At 44.6% G+C, this 24,606-nt stretch overlaps 1 protein-coding gene across 1 annotated transcript in view; it reads left to right on the top strand.

Annotated features, from left to right (window-relative positions):
* The window catches only part of YPEL2 (yippee like 2), a 39,065-nt gene that overhangs the window by 7,044 nt on the left and 7,415 nt on the right, over positions 1 to 24,606 (top strand). The window contains exon 2 of the mRNA XM_075771253.1: positions 6,019 to 6,331. Coding sequence (XP_075627368.1) covers positions 6,215 to 6,331 — 117 coding nt within the window. The 5' untranslated portion in view covers positions 6,019 to 6,214. The remainder of the gene's footprint in view (positions 1 to 6,018; positions 6,332 to 24,606) is intronic.

The following is a 24,606-nucleotide window of genomic DNA, read 5'->3' as shown; positions in this document are numbered from 1 at the left end:
TTTGCTAGGAGATATTGAGAGGAATAAAGGGAGTTAAATATATTTCTAGTTGAAAGCAGTCTAAGTGAGAAACCTGCTCCATACTATTATTTGTATTGCAATTGTGTCCGTGTATCTGAAAAAGTAAATGCAGAGGATTCCTGCCAGCCATCCTTCACCTTTTCTCTTGTTATTTTCCAGTCTCCAAGGGTTTGGAGGATGAGCTGAAGGAGGGCAGGCGTTAGAGAAGGACGCTTAAATTTTGCGTATCAGTAATGACTTTTGTTTATCATGCTAGTACTGCTGAGCTGCATGCAGTGTCATCAAGTGTTTGAAATTGGTGCATTTCAGAAACTTGATACTGAAGGAGTAAAGGTACATTGTGTACACCCATATGCTATTTAAAGTCCTTTCTTGGCTTTCCTTTGTGTTCCGTGTTTAAATTCTGAATGGTCATCCTTTCTTTCAGGGCCTTTCACAACCTACTTCCTACCCTCCTACCTTCAGGTGATCTGGTTTCATCTTTTCCAAAGCTGTTGCAGTCCTGTGCTGTCATAAGGATCTCCAGAACTGCCCCAAACCAGGACCTTTTGTTGCAGTACTCCGTTCTCAGAGTATGAGAGCTCCTTAGCTGTGCCAGGTGTCTCTGAGGGTTCAGCACCTGAAATTCTGACACTTAACTTTTATTCCATAGGGAAGACCGGCAAAACTGGGCATTAAACCCAGACTCCAATTTCAGCGTATCGCCTTAGAGACTAGCCTTCTTCCTTCAAACTGCAGTGCGCTAAGCAACATTAAGGCAGTTTCCATGTCAAGAAAACCCTGGTAAGTAAGTGTGCTTACCCCAAGCATTTTCTTAGAATCACACTAAGACCCCGGAGCAACACAGGCTGCTACAGTGTGTGCCCTTGTAGAAACAGAGAACTCTCCAAACCTGATTCCTCTTGAGCTTTCATCGCACTCAACATAAGTACATCTCTAGTTCTTTCTATATTAATGAGAAGAGACACCAAAGAAGAAAGGTTGGGTTTCCAAATAGGCTTTTTTCAAAGCTACTACAGGCAGCTTTCAATAGCATTTAACTGACTGAAATTTCTTATCTTAAAAATCAAGTAATCCATAAAACAAACACTCAGACCCAACAAACCTGTTGTTTGTCCTGCTAGAATGAACAGGAACATTTGCATCTGAGCTGCATTGCACATGAGTTTTATGCAAAATTAGATTTGTGTGTGATAGTTTTTGTTCTCTGTCATTGCGGCATATGGACTTGTACAGGCAGTAGCCTTGTCTTGCAAGTGTTTGGCACAGACTTAGAATTTCTCTTTTTTTCGTTTCCTGAATTGCTAACAGCTTCATGTGAAAAGTGGCTGTTGGACAGGTGGAGGGTGACTACTGAACCAAAAAGCTGTCTGAACTCAAAATGTGTGTCATGGTTTTTCCTTCATGGAGGTGGCATCTGCTTCAAACCTAGCAGGATTAAGCAGAATCAGCTGAATGTACTAGGGCAGCCCTAACATACGCAGTGTGTGCAAGCAGTACATTCAGCTGATTCTCTCACTGATAACAACAATAAATTATGTTGATAAGCTTTCCCTTCCATTTGTCTAAACCAGTTTTCTGACTTCTTATGAACTAACTAATATGCACAGATTTCTGTTCCATTGACTTGAGTGTGTCTATCCCAGAGATAAATTTCTCTTGAAGAATGATAAAAATACTGGATTATGTTGCTGGTGACAGGTAATCATCTCTCTAACAATATTGGGCACGACGCTAAAGTAATAAAAGCATCTTTTTTTCTTCCTCTTTTCTTTCTTTTAAAAGTTAATGGAATTACTGCACTAATGCCCACTGTCAGTGAGGCTGATGAACTTTAACTTACCATTCTGAAAAACCAGAGACACGTCATCCCCATGCCTTTGTTCTGCAGTAGAATGAATGCACCGTTAGCTGTTAAATGTATTTTAATTCAAATGTGTTTGCTACTAGGACAGAAAAAAATACAGGAGGTTCATTTTTGCATTGCTGAGAGCCATGGATCTTATGTAATACATTTCAAGATAGTATTCAAGAGAGAAATGGTCCTTACAACAAGTTAGTAGCTGTGCTCATAGGGTGCAAGAATGCATTTCCTATTGTTTTTCCCTCCTCCTCCTTACCACAATGAGGACAGAGCTCTTGGTAGATAGCACACAGAAGCGATCAGACTGTCAGGCTGAATGCTGTACGATGGCAGTGCCTTTATGAAGTATGACTACCATCTGTGAGCTTATCCGAAGCTTTTTTCAAGGCAGTTTCTTACCTAGGTTTCCCTCCAAGATCTTAGCTCACAAATCTTCATTCTCTCCCCTGCCTTGAGCAGAGAGATCAATTTGGTTTGCCTTCTCAGCACAGTACTGAGAACAGGAATTGCAATTAATCTTAATCTGTACTCTGATATCATCTCACTTGAATTTTTTTTTTGTCCAATTCTAAAAGGTCAAATGTTTTTGCTGACGTTGAATGCGTTGTGAGGTCAAATAAATGAATGCTCATGAAATGCTTTTGCGGAAAGCTCCATGCAGCAGATAATTTGTGTGTGCGCGTGTGTTCATTTCTCTGTTAGATAAATGCAGTTGTAGTGTTTCCTGGTTACTCATTGTTCTAGAGCATTGATGCTTAGGAGGCCTGGACAGAGGGGTCAGCAAACAACAAATGAAGGGACTGCTCTTATATTATTCTGGTTGAGCATTATTTATGTCTCCGTTTGGCTTTAAGGATGCCTGTGGACTGCTTTCTCCAGCCGTTGTGCTGCAGTGCTGAACTACTGTTGCTGGCAGCTGATCAGAAACGAAACGTTTGGCGTGACAGTATGGGAGGGAAGTAGTAAAACTGGTGGTTGGTGTATTTATCTATCCGTGCTGAAGAAAAGGAGAAAGAGGGGATTGCACCATTTCATTACAAATCAGTGACATCTGAGGTTTAGACACAGTCTGTTTTCTTACTCAGAAATCGGGTAAAATGATTGTCGTTCCTTCTTTGTGTTTTCCTCCAGACTTTCTTTCAGACTGGGCTTGGTGCTTTGCCTTGGAATCCAATTGCATTTGGCCCCAGAAAGAGAACACTTAGTCTCCTGCTTCCTTGCACTTGGAGGACAAGGCACATGGCTCACAAATTCCAGGCTCTGAGATCTGTTACGGCTGGGATATAGCGTATCAGCTGCTGAATCAGGGGCTTGGAATTTGGGGATGGTTCTGTTGTCTTGTGACTGTAAAGGTTGGCACTTGATTAGTTCAGAAGGCTGGGATGTGTTACTTTTACTTACGTCTAATCAGCAGAAAATAAGGAAGGATTCTGCTTAGTTTTGCATCTTGTTTCTGCCCTGCTGCAAATCTAAGGTTCAGTCCTCAAAGTGCCCCTTACCTCAGAGGGGAAAGCAATGCTGTCTAATGCAAAACTAACTCAGTTTTGACAGAATTCTGGTGAGACAACTGGGGCAGGATACAGGTGAAGACTTCTTCAATTAGTGTAGAAGACAAATATTGCTGAAATCCAGAGGTGCAGCTGTGTAGCAAATAGTGCACAGACAGTCTGCTTAGCTACAGGTTGGCCAGATAAATTCCTGGCAAGACCCCTTTTGACTGAACAAGAGGAAGTTTAGTTCCTAACAAGCTGGGAAGCGAGCCCTTCTGTGTCAGGATATGTCTTCCAAAGCTCTCCCTGTAACTTTAATTGGAAAAGGTTAATCTGATTAGATAGTGTTTACAAAGAGCTTTAAGGATGAAAAGTGCTATGTAAGTGCTGACTGTTATGATCATGATAGATATGCTTTATCAGCAGTTTGCAGGATGAGTAAGGCTTCCCCCCCCCCCCCCCCCCCCCCCCCCATTTGAGTGTAAGGGATCTGCGTTCTAGAGAGCAAAAGAAAAATATTTCAGGAAAAAAAATAGTATTCTCCTGTCTGCCTCCTGTTGAGCACTGTGCATGGTCATAATATAATGAATCTTTGATTGCACCAAATGATGCCCATGTGAGCCTACGACAACCCTCCAGTACAGTGCTTGTAGGAACTGTTTGCTGGCAAGTTTGCAGATAGCCTGCCCGGCTTTTGGGGATTGTCCAGCTGCAGTAGGTTCAGTGGGTAATGCTTTCAGAAACGCTAAAGCAACTTGGATACCCCGAATCTTCTTTTTCAGCAATGACAAGAAGACTTCGGAGGAGAAGTGTTGAAGACAGAGGTTTCCATAAATGGCACTTTGGTACCTAAGGGACGAGGTTTTTTGCAGATCTCGTCATTTGATGGTGATCACAGGAGGCTTCCCTGCAGTAATGGATTCCCAGTCTGATTTTTTTGTTCTTTTCCATATGACTCGGGCAGTTTTGTCAGTGAGATACTCCTGACTGATGCTAACACTGGGCAAAAGAGATCATCTAAATGAGATGCTTACGAGTTCTGCAGGACTGCCTCCTACAACAACTTTCTAGGTTCCTGCCTTCAGTTCCCAATTGACTTTCTGATTGCCATCCTGCTGTTTGGATAGTTTCCCCTTTAGCAAGCCAGAGAGCTGTATTTGTCCATCAGTTCTCTGCAGCATGCCTTGAACTGGGGGTGAGGCTGGTGCTCTGTCCGGGAAGGCACATCTTACTGAGCAGCACCAGAGCCAGCTTAGCACGCAAACTCCTGGGAGCTATTTTAGCAGTGTAGCAGCGTAATGACCTGTGCTGGCTTTAGTCTAACCTGGAAGATTATCAGCTGTGCTTCAGGCAAGTTACTCATACCAGCTTAGAGACCAGCTCTTAAGCTCTTGTACTTTTCTGTTTTGTCTACTTCAGAAATTTCCATTGCAGGTCAGGTGTGAGGGTTTTATTTCTTTCTTCTTTTTTTTTGTCATTGTTATTGTTTGGCTTTTTGGGAGAGGGGTTGGGTATCGTTCCAGTATTTGAAACACAAAGTGCAGACTCAGAAAGTGAACAGAATCACATGTTTTATGGAAAGGAAAATCCTCATGGGAGGAGCAGCCAGAGTTCATGATTAATTTCTAGAGCATGCATGCACGCCATGTATCAGAGAGGGAGGGGAGCTCCTTCCTTTATCCTTCATGCTTCTTTCATCTTCAAAAGAAACATTTGTAGCTGGTGAGCCTTATAGATGTGGGATCTGAAAAAATTATTTCTGCCAACAAAAAAGGACCCGGACTTGAGCTGCCTTGCAGGTTCTGTCAGATGGCGTTGGATAGTAAAAAAGGTGTTTCCATCCTGAATAGGATTTTTAACTGTCTCTTGCTATCAATAATAGTCTTTGGAAGCTGTTCCTTGCTTTGACTGCTGTCAGATGTTCTGAGTCAAAAAAAAAATATACTAGAGTGCAGTTTATAGAGCAGTTTCTACCTTCAGAGCTTGCAGGGAGTTACAGAGGAGAGTGTGATGAAGTAATCCTCCACTTCCCATGTGGAAACTAGGGCAGAATGGAGAGAAGAACTGGTTTGGTGACTCGTGCGCTTTCCTGGTGGCTGAGGAAACCCATGTCCAGCTACCAGCTTTCCCGCAGACTTCCAAGGTGTCACATCAGGGAGTCACGCAGAACAGTACCGGGCAGGTCTGACACCGGGTCCCGACTTTGTCTCTAGCTAACAGAGCCTGGTTCTCCAAGGGCTGGTGCAGAGTTGGACCTTAACATGTGCAGTTAAGTCCAAAACCCAGAGGTGTTTTGGAGACTAGGCTTGATGAGAATCATCTTTTTAGCATCTTTGTGGCTCTGTAGTCACTTCCAAATCCATTAGGTGTTGAAAGACTGAATAGAGATTGCGAGCGTTGTTGGAGCCATAGGAAGATGGGAGATAACAGAAGCAGGAAGATGCGAGGGCAGTCAGCAAGTCAGTGGCTGAGCTGTGAATAAAACTGTCTTCCTGGATCTAATCTGCAGACATCACGCCTGTCTCCTGGCTGCTCTGACTCTTCCTGGCCCTCTCAATCAAAGGCTAGGTCATCCTGTGGGCTAGGAGACCGTTGTTGCCTTTGTGAGCTCAGTGTTCTGTCTCTGTTCTTTTTTCAGGTTAGGTTTGTGTGAAGTCCCTCGTTCCTTCCACCCGAATCTCTATCTCTGAAGCGGTCACCAGCGTGTGGAGCCTGCCCCACACCCGTCACCTGCCAAACCACGGCCTTTACCTGTGTCTTCCGGTGTTTCCCGTGCGACCCGTCCTGCGGGAGTGCCTCCTGGGCCACCCCAGAGTTCACGCAGCGCTCAGTGGCTCCAATGGTGAAGATGACAAGGTCCAAGACTTTCCAGGCATATCTGCCTTCGTGCCACAGGACCTACAGCTGCATTCACTGCAGGGCTCATCTTGCCAACCACGATGAGCTCATTTCCAAGGTACGTGCATGACCTCACCTGCAGGTGCTGGGCTAACGCCTCCTCCCCGGGGAGCGGAAGGGTGCGTTTGCTCACATTGCAGGTCAGTTGCTGCTGGAGGTGCCTGGCCTTAACTGGTACCGCAGTTTTTGCTTGGAAAACGGGCTCTCAGCCTAAATGATCTACTTGTGAGCTGCCGTTTTTGTTTTAAGCGATCTTGAAAATAGCTGTAGGGGACAGGTTTCCAAATTCGGGCTTCTGGAGTGCTTACAGGTGGTCTGTCTCTTCTCATGGTACTGCCTCCCCCTTCTCATTTCCAGCTGTAAAATTGCACTAACTGATGGCCAGGACTGCGTAAATTACCTTCCCAATACTTCTTGTTTGTGTACATGCTTCTCAGCATAGCCAAAGGGTTGTTGCATGATTTGGAGGCGAAGTATCTGTTCTCTCTGTTAAACTCTGAGCTGTACCAAGCGACTATGCTAAAGCCCCTACTTGAGGGAAGGTTCTCTGATGCTTCTATCAAAAAGTAAGACAGCTTTCCAAAGACTGATGAACTGTTACTCAAACCCTCGTATTTTGGCCAATCTACTAACAAGACACTTTGCAGTGAAAAAGCAAGGGGTGGATGGTAGGCTGTGCTCTGAGCTCGGGAGGGTGGAAGGATTCTGTCCTGTCTTCTGATCTGTTGATCACAAGGGGAAGAATCTTGAGGATAAGCTAAATTAAAAGCTTTCAGAGCCAATAAGTCAGGGGCCTTTGATGCGAAGGGAACAGGCCGGTAAGAGGATCTCTTTCTGAAGTGCAAAAACTAAACTTTTCTCAGAGTGTCTACTGGAGCCTGCAGTGCCTGGCTGTGGTCAGGCATCAAGTTTCCAGGTTTTGGCTGTCTTGGCAATCAAGTGTTCCATAAAGTTTATTCAGCTTATAAAACTTGTGTTCAGAAAAAGCAGACACACCATAAGATTTATTAGCTGAGATGAGAGGAAATTGCACTGTGAGCTCTGTGTGTGCAACTTAAACCAGTTCAGCTTCTTGGAGCAGCCTTGAGAGAAAGGTCAGGATCGCAAGGGACAGAGGTGCTCTGCCTGTTAGAAAGTGTGCAGTGCTTTCCCCCATCCTGTTTGCACGGAAAAGGTTAGAATGTGTCACCTTGTACCAAGGGCATCTGTCCTTACAAGGCTGACAGCAGCTGTGGAGGCCCTTTTGGATTCTCTGTGTGGGGAGCTCGGACCTGTCTTCTTTTGTTGAAGGCTGTCTCCTTTCTTTTTGTCTTGGTTTTTGCATGGGCCAGGTTGATCCGCACCTCTGTGATGATGTTTACATGCCAGACAATAGAATTTAAGTATTGTGCTATGAATAGTGCTGATTGCAGACTGCTACAGTTTTGATTTTCGCCATTTCTGAATGGACAGGCTCCCTACTGGCTATCACTTGTGAGTCATTCTGGGCCTTGTGGGGGGCTCCTCCTGTTCTGGAACAATGGTCCTTGAGGACTGTGAAGCCTCAGGCTTTTAAAGAGGAGAAGGTTGTACATGTCCTCAACAGAAAGAAGTTTTAAAATGTAAATGTCAACAGCAGTCTGCACTTGTCAGGATGTGAAATGCATTCAACCTCTCGGACCGACTGTGGGACTTCAGGCTCTTGCGCTCAGTTGGGATATCTGTAAAATGGGGTAGTCAGTCCCCTGCCTTTCCACTGGGAGAGTTGTTACCAGCTGGATTTTGTGTTGGGACCCAGAAGATGCTTTACTGGATAAAGAAGGAGGCTTGTTTTATTTACTGTTTTTACGGTGGATTAGAGTTTGTGCTCTGCTTTTTTTTGACATAGCTGGTCCCCAGCCAGGGAAAACACAAGGCTATGCATGCCCAGTGGTTTTGCCTTTGACACTTCCTTCCCCTTCTTATTCTGTGTTCATGCTCCTTCTGGTCCACTGTGCAATGTAGACAGCTTTGCGGGTAAGTAGCTTCCAGCAGGGCAATGCCAGTGCTGCAGACTGCTTGGAATTTGAGCTTCTCGCCGTCGAGGCATGCAGAAACTGCCCAAGAATGCTGACTGCTAAAATGTGGACTTGAGAGGGAAGATATGAAAGCACAATATGAGGCTATGTGTATTGAATCATGGAAGTATTAACTGCACTGTGCTGCAGTGCTTGTATCTGCTCGTTCTAAAAGTTTGTTGCAGACTGTGGTGTAAATTTGTGATAGTGTTGGGACCACATTGCTGGTGGAGCACTAGCAGGTCGTGCAACTTGAATGCAAAGAGTTTGGGGTTTTGGGTTTTATTTCTCAGAATTATAAACCCTAATAAGATACATTCTTTGTATAATTGAAAAACTTATGAAAGTAATTGTGCAATCATAATTTGTACAACTGGCTATTAAACTGAGAACAGAAGGGCAGTCCCTGCCTCAAGGGGTTTCCAATATGTGTAGAAACTTTCCCAGGCAAACTTAAATAGTCATCTTTTTATCTGTTTGAGTTAGGTTTTAAACATCTCCCTGAGGCCTTCTGCAGTTCTTTCATCACAGCCTTATATTAGCATCTGAGAACGAGGCAGTGCAACTGCCGTGCTTGTTTTCCATATGAAAATGTGGCAAACGGAAGGAAGAAACAAGCACCGTGAGGACTAAAAAGGGAGTGGGAGAATTTGTCAAACCGGAGTGTTTGTCAGCCTGCAGTGTATCCCATCTTGATCCTGACTATGTCACTTTAATCAAAACAGCCCAAATGACACCATCTTTGGAAACGTTCCCCAGAAAACAGGCTTTTATGTAACAGCAGGGTGTTGGTGATTTGGCTTGATGAAATTAATTCCTCTATTCCTTTTGCCCCAAGTTGTGCAGAGACCACATGAGAGCTATGCTGCTTTGCATGCCATGAGCTTTTAGCTCCTTTGGATACATCCACATTGCAGCATTGGCTCACGCCGTTGGCTGAAACGCAAACTGGAGCTGAATCCCAGTATTGTTCTGTGTCAATCCATACTTTATTTCCTCTTCATCTCCAAGTTTCCCCTCTTAGGCCTTCAGCACCAGTGTTAACTTACTCTGACTTCAAAGTGTTTTGCCAGGACCGGGTATCTGAAACTCTTTGATAAATGTGCCTTGGCAGGGCAGTTTTTGCTTTCTTTTCTACTTAAGGAAAACCTTGGGCATTGAAATGGGTAGAAGGTTTCTCAATAAGTCATTGCTATTTAAAGAAAATAATCGATGCCAAGGCTTTTAAGAAAATCTGAAGCTGTTATGTGAAGCCAGTTACCAAAACGTTGCCTGCTTACTTGGCCTTTTATCTTCTGCAGCCAGAGGGAGAAAGTGGTTTAGTATGTCTGATTTGTAATAAGATCTAAATTGTGGGTTGGATCGTCTGGCCAAGAAAGTTCTTATTGACTTAGGAAATATAAGGTGATCAGATAGATTGGGTGGAGTGAGGAACTAGTTTTCCTTTATAGGTTCCTTTGGTGTCTGGGTTAGCACGAGTGGAGGTTCTTGTTCCCTTGCAGCAACGCATCATTTAAAAATCTGTGCCAAATTTAGTACATACTCTTGTTTCATTGCTTTTTCCGATGCCCAAGTGGCCTGAGACTTTGGGAACTCAACCTTGCTCTGCAACAGATTCCTGTGTGACCTTGAGTAAGTCACTTAATGTCTTTGTTCCTCCTTTCCCCACCTGTACAATTGAAATGCTGCTGTTTTGTCCAGTCTGCTTGGAAGATAAAGCTTTGGAGCAGGTACTGTCTGCTCTTAAAAATTAGTACAGTGTGTCCTAATCCTCTTTGGCTTTACTGTAAAAACAAAAATACCATGCCAGGCAACTGTAGTTTAAAAAGCATATTTCAATGCCTCTCAATTGCCAAAAAATAAGTGAGAGACTTGTTATCGTTATCTTTCCCAGGCACAACATCCCATGGTTTGTAGACTGTTTAAGAAAAATATGTATTTGATAATCAATGGTGTGGCAAAACCTCTCCAGGAAGGAGACAGAGGGGCTTTTCTTGAGAAATGTGCTTTCTGCGTCATTTTCTAGTGGGGCCTGGGGCACAGCTAACATAATAGATGTTCAGCAGTGGAAATTGCATCTTTTTTTCTTTCTCAAAGTGGCAGATGTGATGCTGGTTTCTACCTACTCTGTCCTATTCAAACTCTTTGTCAGCCTTTTCTGTTTGAATTTATATGTACCTGGTGTCCAGTAAAAAAGGCTGGGAACAAGAGCAGAAAGATACAGGCCAAACACAGCCACGTTAGTGTCTTGGTTGCTGACTTTTTTTGCTCTGTGAGCAGTAATTCAGCAGAAATGTCCATGATTATGGAAATATGTAGGGAATGTCTTGTGGGCGTCCTGCAGTTTCTTTTTTTCATGACTTACTGGGATCCAACTGCTAAACATTATGCAGTGACGTATGCTTTGAAGTTAGCCTAAGGCTTGCCAAGGAAGTTTAATGTTTTCCTTTGATGTCTGCACCGGACCCTTACTGAACATGAATGTGAAATCCTTCAACACAAAAGGCTGCAGCTCTTCCAGCACAGAGAATTTAGGAAAAACAGAGAACTTGCGTGTGCCTGACTGTCTCGATTGGGGTTGGATTATTAGCTAGGGAACACTGAGAAGCGCTCTTTTCTATCTTCTCAGACAGGAGTTGCAAGGTTTACAAGCAAACCTTGCTCCCAGTCATTGTGGTCCGGCTGCTTCCCCAGCTAGCAGGCTGCTGGAGCCTGAGCCTGTTAGTACAACAGCCTCTTAGTGAGCTTTATGGCATGCTGAAAGCACCAAACTTTGCTCCATGTTGCAGCTGGGGGATCTTGAAAAGATTCGGAACTTTGGTGCTGACTTTCAGATAAGTTGTGGATGAGTTCAGCTATTTTGAAGCATTTGATGCACCTTGTATAGGTGAAGTGAGCAGCAATTGTTGGGCTTTTTGGGTTGTTTTTTCTTCCTGAGTATGTGGGCAAGGCAGTGTATAATGTTCTTAGTGCTTTACTTCTTATGAACCAGCCGATATTTGTATGTCAGTTCACCTTGAAGACATGAAGTTATTTGCTGGGTAGGGGGAGCATGCACACAAGCTAAAACAATAATCTTAAAATTACAGTGTGGTTGTTTCAAAACTTGAATCTAACGGAAAAAGGAAGAGGTATTTAGTAAGTGTCCAAGACTAGTCAAGTGAAAATCCTGCATTTCCATCATAGGAAAACACTGTGTGTGGGGTGAGGCGAGTATTTACTTTTCATGGGTAAAGTTCTTGCTGTTTTTCATTACATAGGGTTTCTTCTTGCTTTAAAAGTAGATCTCGTTTCTTCCCAAATACAAGTTTAAGTTCCCAGCTTCATGGTAATGAGCTCTTAAGTCCAGGAGGAGCTATCACATCTGACCTCCTCTAGAGCATGGGCCAGTGGATTTCATCATGATTGCAGCATGTCTTTCAGAAAAAGCATTTAGTCTTGATTTGAAGACTTCAAGAGGGAAAATTCACTGCTCCCCTTGGTCATTTTTTCCAGTGGTTAATCATCCTTACTATTAAAAATTGGAGACTTTGAATTTATATTTGTCTGGCTTGTGCTTCCCACTGTTGGGCGTTACTTTCTTTCTTTTGCCAATGAAATAGAGGTATAGTACCTACTATTTCTCCATATAAAAGGTTCTGGTATACAGTAACCGAGGTCACTCTGGATCACTTTTTTGATAGGCTAAATGGATTCAACTTTGTCATGATGAAATGTTATTTTTTCCAGTTCTATATCACTTTTGTGGTTCTCTTCTACATCTTTAGTGTTTCAGCATCTTCTTAGGAATGGAAACAGGGCTGGTCTCACTGTTCCAGCCTCAAGCTCAGCAGTATACGGCAGTAACATCTTCACAGCGTACACATTTCATAATTGTATTAGTCTTACTGGCTCAGCACCGCACAGTAAGCTTCTGTTCGTTTATTTGCTGTAAGCTCTTTATGCACCAGGTTTATCAATTTTATGCACATTTCTAGCAGCTGTCCAGTAGTTTTTGGATCCTGCTTTTCAGCTCTTGTTCCCTAATGAATTGTCACTTCTAGGTATTATTCAGAGCTTGCTCTTAATTGCAAGTATTGCTGGAGTTCAAGCTGTAAGTGATGAACAGCAAAGCAGTTCCATAAGAAGTCATTAGAGTTTTTTTAGCTTCCTATTTCACTGCTGTGAAGTTGTGGAAAGGTATCTTGTAGTTCTTGGCTTCCATGAAGTTTAAAATTAAATGCAGGTTGAGGGGACTTCAGTTCTCAGTAGAACAATGTGTCACTGAAGTTGTTAAATGCAGCTTTTTCCTTCAGCATCTCAACCAGGAGATTGAGCGTTGATTGGGCAGAGATGAACTCGTGCAATCACTCTCGTCCCCAGGACACCTTTACCAGACAGATTGGTGTTTGCCGTCCTTGCTGTTGCTGGACTGTATTGCAGCAGGGAGGAGGGGAGTGCGTCTCAGAGGCTGTCATTTGAGTACCTCTCATCAGCTCTGAGAAGCCTTTATTTGAGAGGGAATAAACAAACAGAAATGCCTTTTGCAGGAAAAAGGCTATGAAACCAGAGCTGTGTAATGAGTATTTGTAATACCTATTCCATAGTACAGCTACCTAAATTAGATCTTTCTGTCTTGTGTAATTGCTTCCTCTGGGGTTTACCCTACAAGTTACTGTGCTCCCTCAGTTCCTACTGTCTGTAATGGGATCTGAAGACAGTCAGGATCAGGCCTCTTAGTCAGGATGTGGTTGTTCAATAGAAAAAGTCCAAGGTAATTTGTACCTCCTTGTATAACTGTGTTTATACAGCAATTAATTGATATGTGATTTTAAAATATTTCCTTCTGTTCCAAAAAAGACTGAAAATGGTAATAATTCAAAACAGTTTAGAATTCCCTGTCAGGGAGGAGGGACAGAGTAAAAATGGATTTTTCTAATCCATCACTTCTTTATGGAAATAACTCTCCTTTCATCTGCTGCTTCCTCTGCCTTAGAATTGATGACCTGGGCATAAATAAAATACTGTTCCCATTTATTATCCAGGGAACTGCCAGGGACGAAGGACAGTGAATCATCAGGGGTTTTGCTGCAACTGCTGCAAATCCTGAACAACTGGAGCACGGAGTCGGTCAGGTCTGAGCCTTCCTGGGCTCGTTGGGTGTTTCAGTTGTTGGCCCATGCAGTTGGAAGAGGAGGAAATGGCAGCAGGCTTGAAGGCTTGCTGATGGGGCATCCTGCCCTATGAACTTCCCATGCAGGTGTGTACTTTTAATCTGATTTCATAGCTGTAAAAACAAACCCAGGAAAAACGCAGATAGGGGTCTCGCAACTCTGAGACCTCTCAGAGAGTCTAATTTTATAGTAGCAGGAAACGCTATCAGGGCTTCATATCAGTTTTAGGAGAGCTGTTACATCTGCCAGCAAGAAGCACATCTCTCTAGAGTCTGGCCTCTCCTGGAGAGGGATCTCAGTGTCTGTCTGTTGGACGTGTTTGGCCTGACAATTTTTCTCGGCCAGGAGAACTGAAACGGGCAAGGATTGAAGCTCGAGCGCACAAGGAAACTCTACCCAGAGTCCGTGTCTGTCCCGTGTCCCGTCCCCTGTCCCCCCTTAAAATACTCTGTGTTTATGTGGAAATCACAACCGTCAGAATAAGTAGCAATAATGAAGGTAGAAATTGAGGCTGTCTTTTTCTGAAATCTGGAATTTGAAGATTTCCAGTGATACCTCTCCTTTCAGCAGCGATCGCCACAGAAGGAATGAGTTAAAATCAGATTAAGCTTAGCTGCTTATGGAGTATCTCAAATACAAACACGATTCCAGCTCAGCTCTGAGAGGGGAGGCTGGGGAGAAATGTAGGAATGGGTACACATGGGTCTGCTTCAAATCTGTAAGAGGCTAAGCCTCTCCTGCACTCTGACCTGTCCTCTGGTGCACACATCTTTGTTCAGTTTCCATATCCACAGTAATATAATAAATTTCAGTACCACAACACTTGTTTTACAGTAGAGACAAACATTTAGAATTTAGAGAACAGGTTGAACAACAAAGGATAACTTTTGATGAACCTTCTTAGCAGTGAGGTGTACGTATGATGGCTTCATCTCACTGCAGTGGATCTTACCCAGAGACACAGAAGAGCTGTTGCCCTGGACGGGTCTGCTTTTGCTGAAAAGCAAGCGTGCTCTCACTGTCAGCATCAGTGCTATTGTGAGCTTAGCGGTTGTATTAATGGAATACAGTGTTCCACTGATACACAGACAGTCGCTATTATGCTGCTAATTAAATAACTTGTTGCATTAGCAGTTCCCATTTTCCATCCTGGTTCTGTCTTGTGTTTATCTCTAAAACCTATACAGTAGTAGTAATTAACGTGGAAAGAAAGGGCTTTACCCCGCCACTTTTTTTTTTTTTTAAATTACTTGATTGTTGGATGCTTTGGGCTGGCATCAACCTACAGGAAGACAGCAGCACTCAAAAATGGGGGGAAAACCCCACAGCTACTCCTGTAGCAATTGCAGAATCACCAGAATAAAATGGATTTTTCATCTCTTTGCATCCAGGAAGACACCACTGGGCTTTGTTTTCATTTCCTGTAGTTTTTACAGTAAATAACAAAGTGCTTCTTTCCATATTGCCCTTCTACATACCAAAATGCATTCGATTGGATGTCACTGATAGTGCCAGAGATGCCAAACTCCTCTCAACTCCCTTGAACTTCCTGTAGATCTGGGAATGCTGGTGTCTTTGGGCATGAAGCCACAGAGGTGGAGGATCAGGGTTAACCAGCAGTATGGCCCCAGGCCCAGCACGAAGACCTGGAAGATAAGGATTTTAATTTCCGTCTCCTATCATGTGTCATCTAGATCAAACAGTGAACGTGGAGTTTACCATCTCCTTTCAGACAGGGTGTGTAGGAGATGGCCTGCTCTTCTCCAGGGCTCATGGCAGTGCTTCTGCAAGGAGCTCAGTGCACTTCATGTGAATAAACATTGCTTCTGCCAGAAGGCATACCTTGGTAGTTTTCCTTGTTTTAATGTTGGGTAAATGTTGGTCTTCTGGCGCAGGGGGTCTTCTACTTGTCATCCAGCAGGAACTAACCTGTGGTCTCTCTGTGGACATGAATTTGGGGCTTGCTTTCTCTAATCCAGTGCCATTTCTGCAGAGTGGCTTGGTTTATCGTTTGGAGTGCTCTGTGGGAAATAAAGCCGATCTCTTAAGACATATGCCTATCTTTTCTCCTCCCTCACTCTTCCTGGGGGGTTATAAATGCTCTTTAGGCAATGCTCTTATTTTTGCCTGATTAAACAGCCTGGTGTCAATACATATGTAGTTCTAGAAGTTTGTGGAGATCATTAGAAAAGTCCAGATCTCTCTTAACTCTTCTCCCACAAAAGAGATTGGTTTCCCACAAGATAGAGTTTTACCTGCACTGTACATTCCTATTATACAGCATTTTGTTCCTGGCAGCAAGAGGCAGGGGAAGGACTGGAGACAACGTGTACACTCCACAAGAAGAAAACTAGACCTGCTCAAAGAACCTGCTAAATTCCCTTCCTATCTACAAGGCCTCTGGTAGGTCTTGAATCCTTGATCTGAAGCAAGGGCATGTGGCAGCCATCCATGCTCGCAGAAGCGGTGCTGTGTTAATGCAAGAATGGATTTTCCTTTGGCAGAGGGAAGCCGAACGGGAGAGGAAGGGAGAGTTTGCTCCTCCATGCAGTGCCCATGCTCCCTGCTCTCGTGGGGCTGCAGGGCTCTTAGTCACGTGCATATATCCCCTCTGCTTGAGCTGCGAAGAGAGGGATCTGTCTCCTGAAGCTGCTCTGATTTTGTGTGCCCCCTAAATAAATCGGAGTAATTGCTTTCAAAAGTAAATACTGTGTCTGCTTTGTTTCCCACAGTATTTCCATCCTTTTTCATCTTAAAGCCAAGTTTTGAAGCATAACAGCAGCAGCAACAACCAGAGACCATCAAAATCGGCAGAGAAGCCCCAAAATATTGTGAAGTTTTATAGATGTAATAAATTCGGTGTATTTTTTATTTGCCTTCAGTTGTTTGTGCCTTTAGCATTCACATTTTGAAATTTCACTTTGAACTGTGTGGGCTAGAAACACATTTAAAAAGAAATGGTGGAATCCAGGAGCCCAGGGCTTTAATAAGGAGGCTGAATAGCACAGAACTCAGGATAACATGATGAGACTTCCCAGTGTTGCATTTGAACTGAGTCAAAGTCTGGAGGGGAGCCTGCCAGGCACATTGGAGGGACAAGGGGACAGAGCAGTTTGCAACTACTTTCTGAATTTTGACATGCTTTACAGAGCTTTGCTCAGGCTTTCGCTTAGTAGAGTGGTGGCTTAAATTGTGTTTGAAATCTGCACTTGAGCAAAAACAAAAACCTCAATTTTAGGCAATTTGTATTTCTCTAAATACTGGTCTTCATTAATTGTAATGCTTCCAAAGAGATCTCTCCTCTGCAGCTGCAATATAAAATTTCCCTTTGAAAGAAATCTCTTGCTCTCCCCTCTGGTGATAATGGACAGTCATACTGACACATGAATTAATAACTGGGAATTTGCTCCTGGATCCTGACCCATTTAAATCAGTTTGTACAGCCTGTCTGCCTGGGAGCAACACAGCCCCATGGGAGCATTGGTGTCACCTTCGTGTTGTGCTGACGTGTGTTGGAGAACTGCTCCGATGAACAGGACAGAGCAGCGTTTCGTCGCTTGCTTCTGATGGGAGCGGGCATCTGTACGGTCCCACTTGTTCTCCGTCTTCCTGAGCAGCATTGATGTTGCGGAGATAACGCTGCTGAGTGTGCACCAAATATCATCTTGTGCTTCAAGATACGTTTTCCTTAGCATTTTGGGGCGTCTTGTGAACAGTGCTGATTTTTCTTAGTTTCAACTCCTAGAAACATGAAAAGATGAGAGAATCTCACTAAAAAAAACCCCACAACAACCTGTTTTAAGTTCTTATTTAAAAAATAATAATAAAATTCAACCACTATTTAACTTTGCCTGAATTTTGAGCCAAGCTGAGTATTTTAAGGATCGAGAGGGAGGAGGCTGGCATGTGGCACTGGAGCACTTGGATTTCAGAGCACAGCAGAGTCTGATGGGAAAGCTGTGTGCATGCTAAAAGGCTCTTGTAGGTTCGAGTAGGTCTGAAGATCACTTCAGCTGGCAGCGAGGGCTGACATCTTTCAGCCTCTTTGGAGAGTCTGCCCTTCGGTCTCTTCTGGCTGTGGCACAGGGGGGTAGAGGGCTTAGACCCAGCTCACGCAGCGTTGCTTCTGCAATGTGAAACCGTTCCGAGGGGTGAGGTTCTCCTCTCTTACGCAAAGCAGGAATCGATGCTTCTCCCCAAAAAGTGGGATATAGCAGAAGCATGAGGTTCTGCAGTCACTGATAATTTGCTCCACTACATTGACCTTTTCCCTGACAGAGCCATCGTACAAGCTTTTTCAGAGCAGCAGAGAATTTATTTCACAGGAGGTGGAGGTGATGCCAGTTGGGATAGCCCGCTGGTATTTTTGTGGGTGTGTGTTTAGACCTTTTGTACTGTCTAGCTGCAGTCTCTCCCCGCCTATCCTGTGCGGTGAAAGTGCTGAGTTGGTTCCTGTTAGGACAAAAGGCTCTTATCAGAAACACGGCTCGCCTCTGCTTGTGTCGGGTGTGGAGGGAACAAGGGGGTTGAATGAACACCTGCTGCTGCCAGGAGGCAGAATGAAAAACTGTAATAACATCTCCCATCACAAGAAAAAAAAAAAAGTAGTAATGTCTTTCATCTTTCCAGCCTGTGCACCTTCCTTCTCACAGACTACATAACCTGAGACATAAACACAGTGTAAAACTCCTCGGATGTAGCTGTTCCTATGATGAAACACAGCAGCCTCGTAGTTATTCACTGTGTAATCGCACAGCACCGTAAACTGCTGGGGAATAATGCCGTGCTGAATTAATTGAATTACTTCAGAGATGAGTTTGGTCCACTAATTCCATATCGACCTTTGGCTTTAAATAGCATTAAAGACCCATGTTAAAACTCAATTAAAACTCAGGAACACAGTTTGAATGGAGTAAGGTCACATCTGTGCACGAGGTGGAATAATGTAACTGGTTCGCTTGACATGGGTCTGTGTCTCGCATAATGAGAGCAAAATTGAATCTCAGTTTAATCTGATCATTGACTGTCCCTTCTGCGAGGAAGAACAAGGTAGAATTAATGAACCCTGAGGAGGTCTGTAGTCTGTGCAGATACAGGGACCACGTAATTGAACTCATGCTCCCTTGGGAAATACTTTAAGTATGATGCAAGTAGATGGTTGAAATGGCTCGCACCGTCTAATGCAGCCCCCAGAATCTACAGCAGGTATTTTCATATTCTCCCAACTTACTTTCCAGTGTGCAGTGACTTACAAGTAACCTCCTCTTAGAGACATCATGCACCTAGTGCTGTTACCAGGCATAGCGGTTCCTCTAAACACACTGCAGGACTTATCTTTTTAATCAAATCATTGTTGCCATAATTAATAGGGTTTGAAAGGTGCCATTAAGGCAGAGCTTTCTGTGTGATGTTGGTTGTTAGGTGGGATAGCAGCTGATGGGAATTGGGGTTAAGCTAGCGGGAGGAGTGTGAGGAGAACCTGTGTTTTGGAGCATACCTTTATACGCAAACTTGCATGCACTCCAGTTGGTTTGATGACGTGCTGTGGTCATACTTCAAGGTCTCCTTTCCCTCTTCAGATTGTATTTTATGAGAACATCTTATCCTTATGTGCTTAAGGGTTAAATCAGCAGCAAGAATAGATACTGTCAGTGTTGTGCAAATGTAGTAACTTAAAAACAAAAGTTGTATGTGTAGGTGGGAAATAAGTGATAATGGAGCTATCTCTGAATAGATCGTTGGATGAACTTTTCTCCCACAGACTTCAGTGCCTCTTAAACCCGGGAGTTCCTAATACTGTTTCTCTTACTCACCGAGTTGCTCTGTCCCAGTGGGGATATCACGAGCCCAGAAAACGTCCTTTTTTTGATGAGTCCAGATGGCTGTGTTCATTTGGCTTCTCCTGATGCTACTGTTTCGCATTGCCTAGGAGGTGCTGACTGCCGTTGATCTCTGGTGGTGGCTTTGGCCCTCTGTTCCTGTTTGATCCTTGCAGTGAGAACAATTTGTAGCTTTCAAGAGCCTAGCGTGGAGGGGCATGCTCTGTTCCTTTTTTCCCTTGTACCTCTTTGGGACCAGTTGCCTTTTCATTTCTGTTTTATTGGTTTCTTAAAAGGCTGCCAGCTGGATATAGGTAAGTGGGGGTTTTCTCTGCCGCAGTCTGCAGTAGCCATTTAGTCCTGGCAACTGCTTCCTATTTTTCCAGATGATTCCAGCCAGGTCTTTTTGTGTTGAGCCTATTGTCAAATGCCGTCACAAAGACTTGGGGTATTAATCCTATCATCTGTTCAGCGCGTGGAACTGCTGAGTGGGCTGCACAGTGAATGAGAAGCTGTAGGTACCAGGGAAAAGGGGTATGGTGTGTAGGCGTGTTTGGAGCACATTCAGAATTCATGCCTTTCCCTGGCTGTACTGACTGAATATCAAAATTTCTTTCTGTGCCTCCAGCGGTCACCAGTAACAGGAATTTGCAAGTGCAAAGGTCCAGTGGCGGTAGGAAGGCAGGTGGAACATGAAATAGGCTGGAGCGATGGAGGGGCATAGCCCTTCTCTGCGTCTGTGGTTGTCTGCGCGCTGTTGCTCCACTGAAGGAGGCTCTGAAGGAGCCATGCATCTTGCTCAGAGCAAACAGAATGGTAGATTCAGCACTTCAGATTGAGGCCAGAATATAACAAATGGGCTGAACCAAACTGACAGCTCCCAAGGTCATGGGTGTTGAAGACAGAAGGATTCAGCTTTGAGTCTTGCAGGCTGAGTCCATCTCTAGCGAACAGAACGTGTCTGCCACAAAGGAGCTGGCGCTTCTTAGATCCTGGCTGCGTGTTACGCTTCCTTCTGCGGCAGATCTGGTTTAACAGCGTCTGTGAAACCCAAACTCCCTATCCTGCAGACTGTCTCTCACTAGAGCTGCAGTTCTGCACTGTGGTTCTTTGCCAGCAAATTTTGTTTGAGAACTTCCTACTCTGAACGATTTGTGTCTGCCCCCATACTGTGATTATTAAATAGTCTGTACGATTGCCCTTTAAACTGGATCCATGGTACGGCACAAAGAGAAAAAGCTAATTCCTTCAAATCCACCCACCCCCCACCAAGTATTTGTTTTTAAAAATAACAATTTCACCAGATCTAATTTGGAATCAGCACAGCTGAGGGGGCCATAATGAGTGTCTGTAAATTGGGTGATAGGAACCTCTTAAACCAGAGCAGCTGCCAAAGGCATCTTAACATGGAGCTTCTGCCGTAACAAGAGACAAGGATCTGCAGCCAAATAGCTGACTCCAGGCCGGTGGTTTCCCACCTGGGTACTCAAATCAGCACTCCTTAGGCCCTACAGCTTTTAGATGCCTCTGTGCTGAGTGGAGCACCCAGGAGCAGGGAAGGTTTTTGAACTGGGAGTAGTCAGGAGGAGAAAGCTGTTGTGTATTGCACATCTCAAAAGCGTGTATTGTTTTTTAGAGGGCTCAGGCAGGATGGGGAGGGAGAGCTCTATTGCTGGCATATACAGATGTGTTTCCAGCCAGACATTGAGTGTTAATAGTGCACAGAAAAATATGTGCTTGGGCTTTTGATGGGAAACAACAACAAAAAAATCCTTTCTGTTTCTTTCAGCTGGAAAGTGATGCCGGGAGCTGTTGTTTTAGAGAATAAGTCTGGATTTATAAGCACGCGTGTGAGATGCACCTTTGAATGTATATCAAGAAAATCTACATAGAGAAGATGCATAGCATAGAAAGTAGGTCTTACTGCTGACTGTCACTGTTCAGGGAAAACCAAGCGTGTTGTGGAAATCTCTTTGTGTGCTTCTTTTTTTAAAAAAAGCTAACCCAAAAGCAAAGAACATCTGTTTGTGTATAAATAGATCTGTTTCTTCTGATTTCATAGAGCCCGTTACAGCATGTGCCAATTTCTCTGGAGTGCCAAAAGAGAAGGAACATCTTCAGAAAATGTTGAGGTTACAATAGCTAGATAAAACCTGCCTGTGCTACCGTTATAACGATACAGTGATGTAGTCAGCTCAGTCTTGCAGAGAGCAAAGGCACTGGTGAACTTAACGTGGTTGCCAGACCTTTCTCACTTCTTCCTGTATGATTTGCCAAATCCTTAGCTAGCTGGAGGGTGAATATTAATACAGGCAGCAGTACTGAAAGCTGAGCAGTGGTATGTTGAAAAGTTCTGCTTGGGCAGGAGATAATTAATGGGATTCTTTTTTTTGCAGTGACCACCCTTAGATGCCCTAAAGTGCTGGCTTGAGCTGGAAGGAAGGGCACCTCTGAAAGGATGCTACTGTCCCCTGGGAGTGGGCTGGAATAGTGTCCAGTGAGCCCTGAACACAAAGCTGATGGAGTTGGTTTTGTTGTTTATTAAAGACAGGCCTTTGTACAGCAGTAATGGAAAATCCTATTTCTGTACCAATAAAAACTTTGCTCCCATGGTTGTTGTTATTGGCAAACTCAGTCACTTTGGTGTTTATGGAAAAGTATTTACTGGGAAGGACTGGATGGTTAGCAAGCTTCATCTGCTTTCATTTTGCTTTGATGGCACACATGTTGCTGTGGGACCTTCTGTGTATCTCTGTACCCCATCTGCAGTCCATCCTTCCAGGCTGGTGTCCCTCTTCTGCAGCGTGGACAGCTGATGCCCCTGCTGTTCGCTGTGGCATGGTAGAGAGAGCATTGCAGGGGTCTGGCTGGACTCTTCTTTCTGGCCTGGGGGGCATCAGGTTTGTGTCAGTCCCTACTTTGCCACACAGGACGCTGAAACAACGCACTGTGTGTTTTGTAGCAGTCAGGCTAGACCTAGTTGGCATGTGGGTTATCAGCCAGCTGACAGTAACAATAATAAAGAACTTGAGTGCTGCAGAAGGATTAAAAGAAGCTTCTCTAATAAATGCAATTATACAAACATGCCTGAGCCGTGTGTCCTATTTAATTCCTGCCCAAGAAAAGAGGCATTCCTCAGGGCACTGCTATTGTCTGAGTGAAAGAGATACCCAAGTGCCTCTGGCGTCCTCTCTGAATCCAGAGTGGCTCTTCTGTGCCCCGGGTGGCAACTAATATTGGGCTTCAGATTCCTCTGAAGAACAGTTATTCCTCCAGGACCGAGTCAGTTCTTTTGCCAGGCAGCGACTTTATAGCTGGCAGAGCCCTTGCTGCCATCCAGACCTCACAGGCAGCTTTCATCGCTAGATGCGGCTCCCTGCCTGCATGCCCCGTGGCGTTGTGTTTGCCCACAGAGGTGCCTCTGCTCCATGTAAGGAGGCTTTTGCAATTGGGGATCTTCCCATCAGCAGCTCACTAGCCTCGCCACTTCTAGAGAGTACCTTGACACCAAGAAGGGCACCAGGCTAGACACCGTGACAGGCTGTACTTGTTCTCTTGTCAGGGCAGCTTTAAATCACGCCTTTAATGTGTTTTGTTCTCTCCTGCTGGTGAGTGAATTTTCCATCTCTGCCTTTCACATGAACGGGACTCATGATGGAGAGACCATCTCACAGGCTGTTACAGAGCTGCTTGCCGTTACCCCAGGCAGCACCCACGAAATACTCGCTGGAGCTGATGGGTTGGTACCCCGGCTCTGGGATTTAGGACCGTTAGGTGGAAACAGGCAGCAGTGCAGAGGAGGCAGGAGGCAGTTCTCTAATGCAGATGTATGAACGTAAGAAATGTGGTGCAGATCCATGCGCAGGCTTGCTGGTTCTCAGGCATGGCTTTGACTTTGCTTCTCCGTGAGACAGCGGTTGGGCAGGCGTAGGGGTGCATCCCTAGGGCTGGGCTGAGGGAAGGGGATGACCTGGGAAGGACAGGGACCTCCCGAGGACGGCTTCATGTCACACACGGAGAGCGCGTTTGTGCTGCCCCAGGGTCGGGTCACTCTTAACGAATGACCAATGTTAGTGGGCCAGGGATGTTAAACCTCAAATGTTTCTCTTTTCTCTCAAAGCTCTGTCTCCTCTTTTCTAAGGGTATTTAGTCTGAAATCATTGCTTATCTGTAGAAGCCGAGGTTTTAAGAAAACCATTAAATATTCCAGGGTTCCTGGTAAGGTGCAAGGTAAAGGATTAAATGGTTTAGAAAAGCTGCTCTTTGACTTTCCCAGCTCCTCGCCCCTCAGCACATACATTCCCCGAGGTATCTCATAAGGTAACTTGTGTGCAGAGAGCAACTGTGCTCTTGCTCATAAGCACCAAATGTTTAATTCTGTGTGTGCTTGTCAAAGTACGTTAAAAATGCAGGCAGCACTCACTGTCTGTGAGCCAGCTCTTGTAAGCGAGGCACCGTCACAAGGTAATGTTACAGACTTGACACAAATGGAGCCTGCTGGCTCTTGGAAGTGTCCTGGCTACCTGGAGTGTCCTGCTGGGCTGGCATTGCCCCGCTGTCTTCGAAATGCTGCCCTTTTATGGTGATGCTTTAAGATCCCAAGGAAACATGGGGCAGAGAGGATGTGTCGTGATGGGTGATTATCTGGTGTGGTTTTGCTGCTATGTGGTTCTCTCTCTTGTCCATCTTCACCTCTATCTAGTTGTATCTTGTCCTACGCTGAGATCCAGTCCTGAGGATCTCCCTGGCATTAGTGGGCATATGAAGGCTTGGAGACACCTCAGCAAGGTTAAGGTCTTTTGTAAAATCACTAGAGTAGAGGTTGTATTGTGTGCACAGCACCTTGCACAGATAGGTCCCAATCTCAGTGTGGTTTAGCATCCATCTGTGCGGTCTTCCTAAGGGGAATTCACGTTCCAGCAAGTGCAACGGCGATGTTTCAAAACTGTGGCAGCGCAACGGGAAGCCTCCGTGAGCACCTTGGTTTTAGAAAAGAGATTCAAATCAATATTTGGCAGCAAGGCTGCATTAGGTAGGGCTGAGAGGCAGCAGTGTGAAATTGATAAACAGAACTGAAAGGGGGAAAATAGACGTTGCTGGGATATAAGAGAGAAACCAGGTTAGCTATTGAAAAGTACATTGGGCTTGTACAGCGCTGGAAATGCTGCTCATGTCAGGTGTGGGCGGCCAATACGCCTTGTGAAATGGGCAGGCATTCGAACTGGAGGCAGCTGCTCCTTTCCTGTCTGCAGGACAAGACCTCTGTTTATCACTGCTCATCTCCTGACATTTTGCTTTGTGCTCTTTCCATCTCCAAGACTGTAA

Source organism: Balearica regulorum, chromosome 19 (assembly GCF_011004875.1).
Source record: "Balearica regulorum gibbericeps isolate bBalReg1 chromosome 19, bBalReg1.pri, whole genome shotgun sequence".
Taxonomy (NCBI): Eukaryota; Metazoa; Chordata; class Aves; order Gruiformes; family Gruidae; genus Balearica; species Balearica regulorum.
This window is presented reverse-complemented; position numbering and strand designations above follow the sequence as displayed.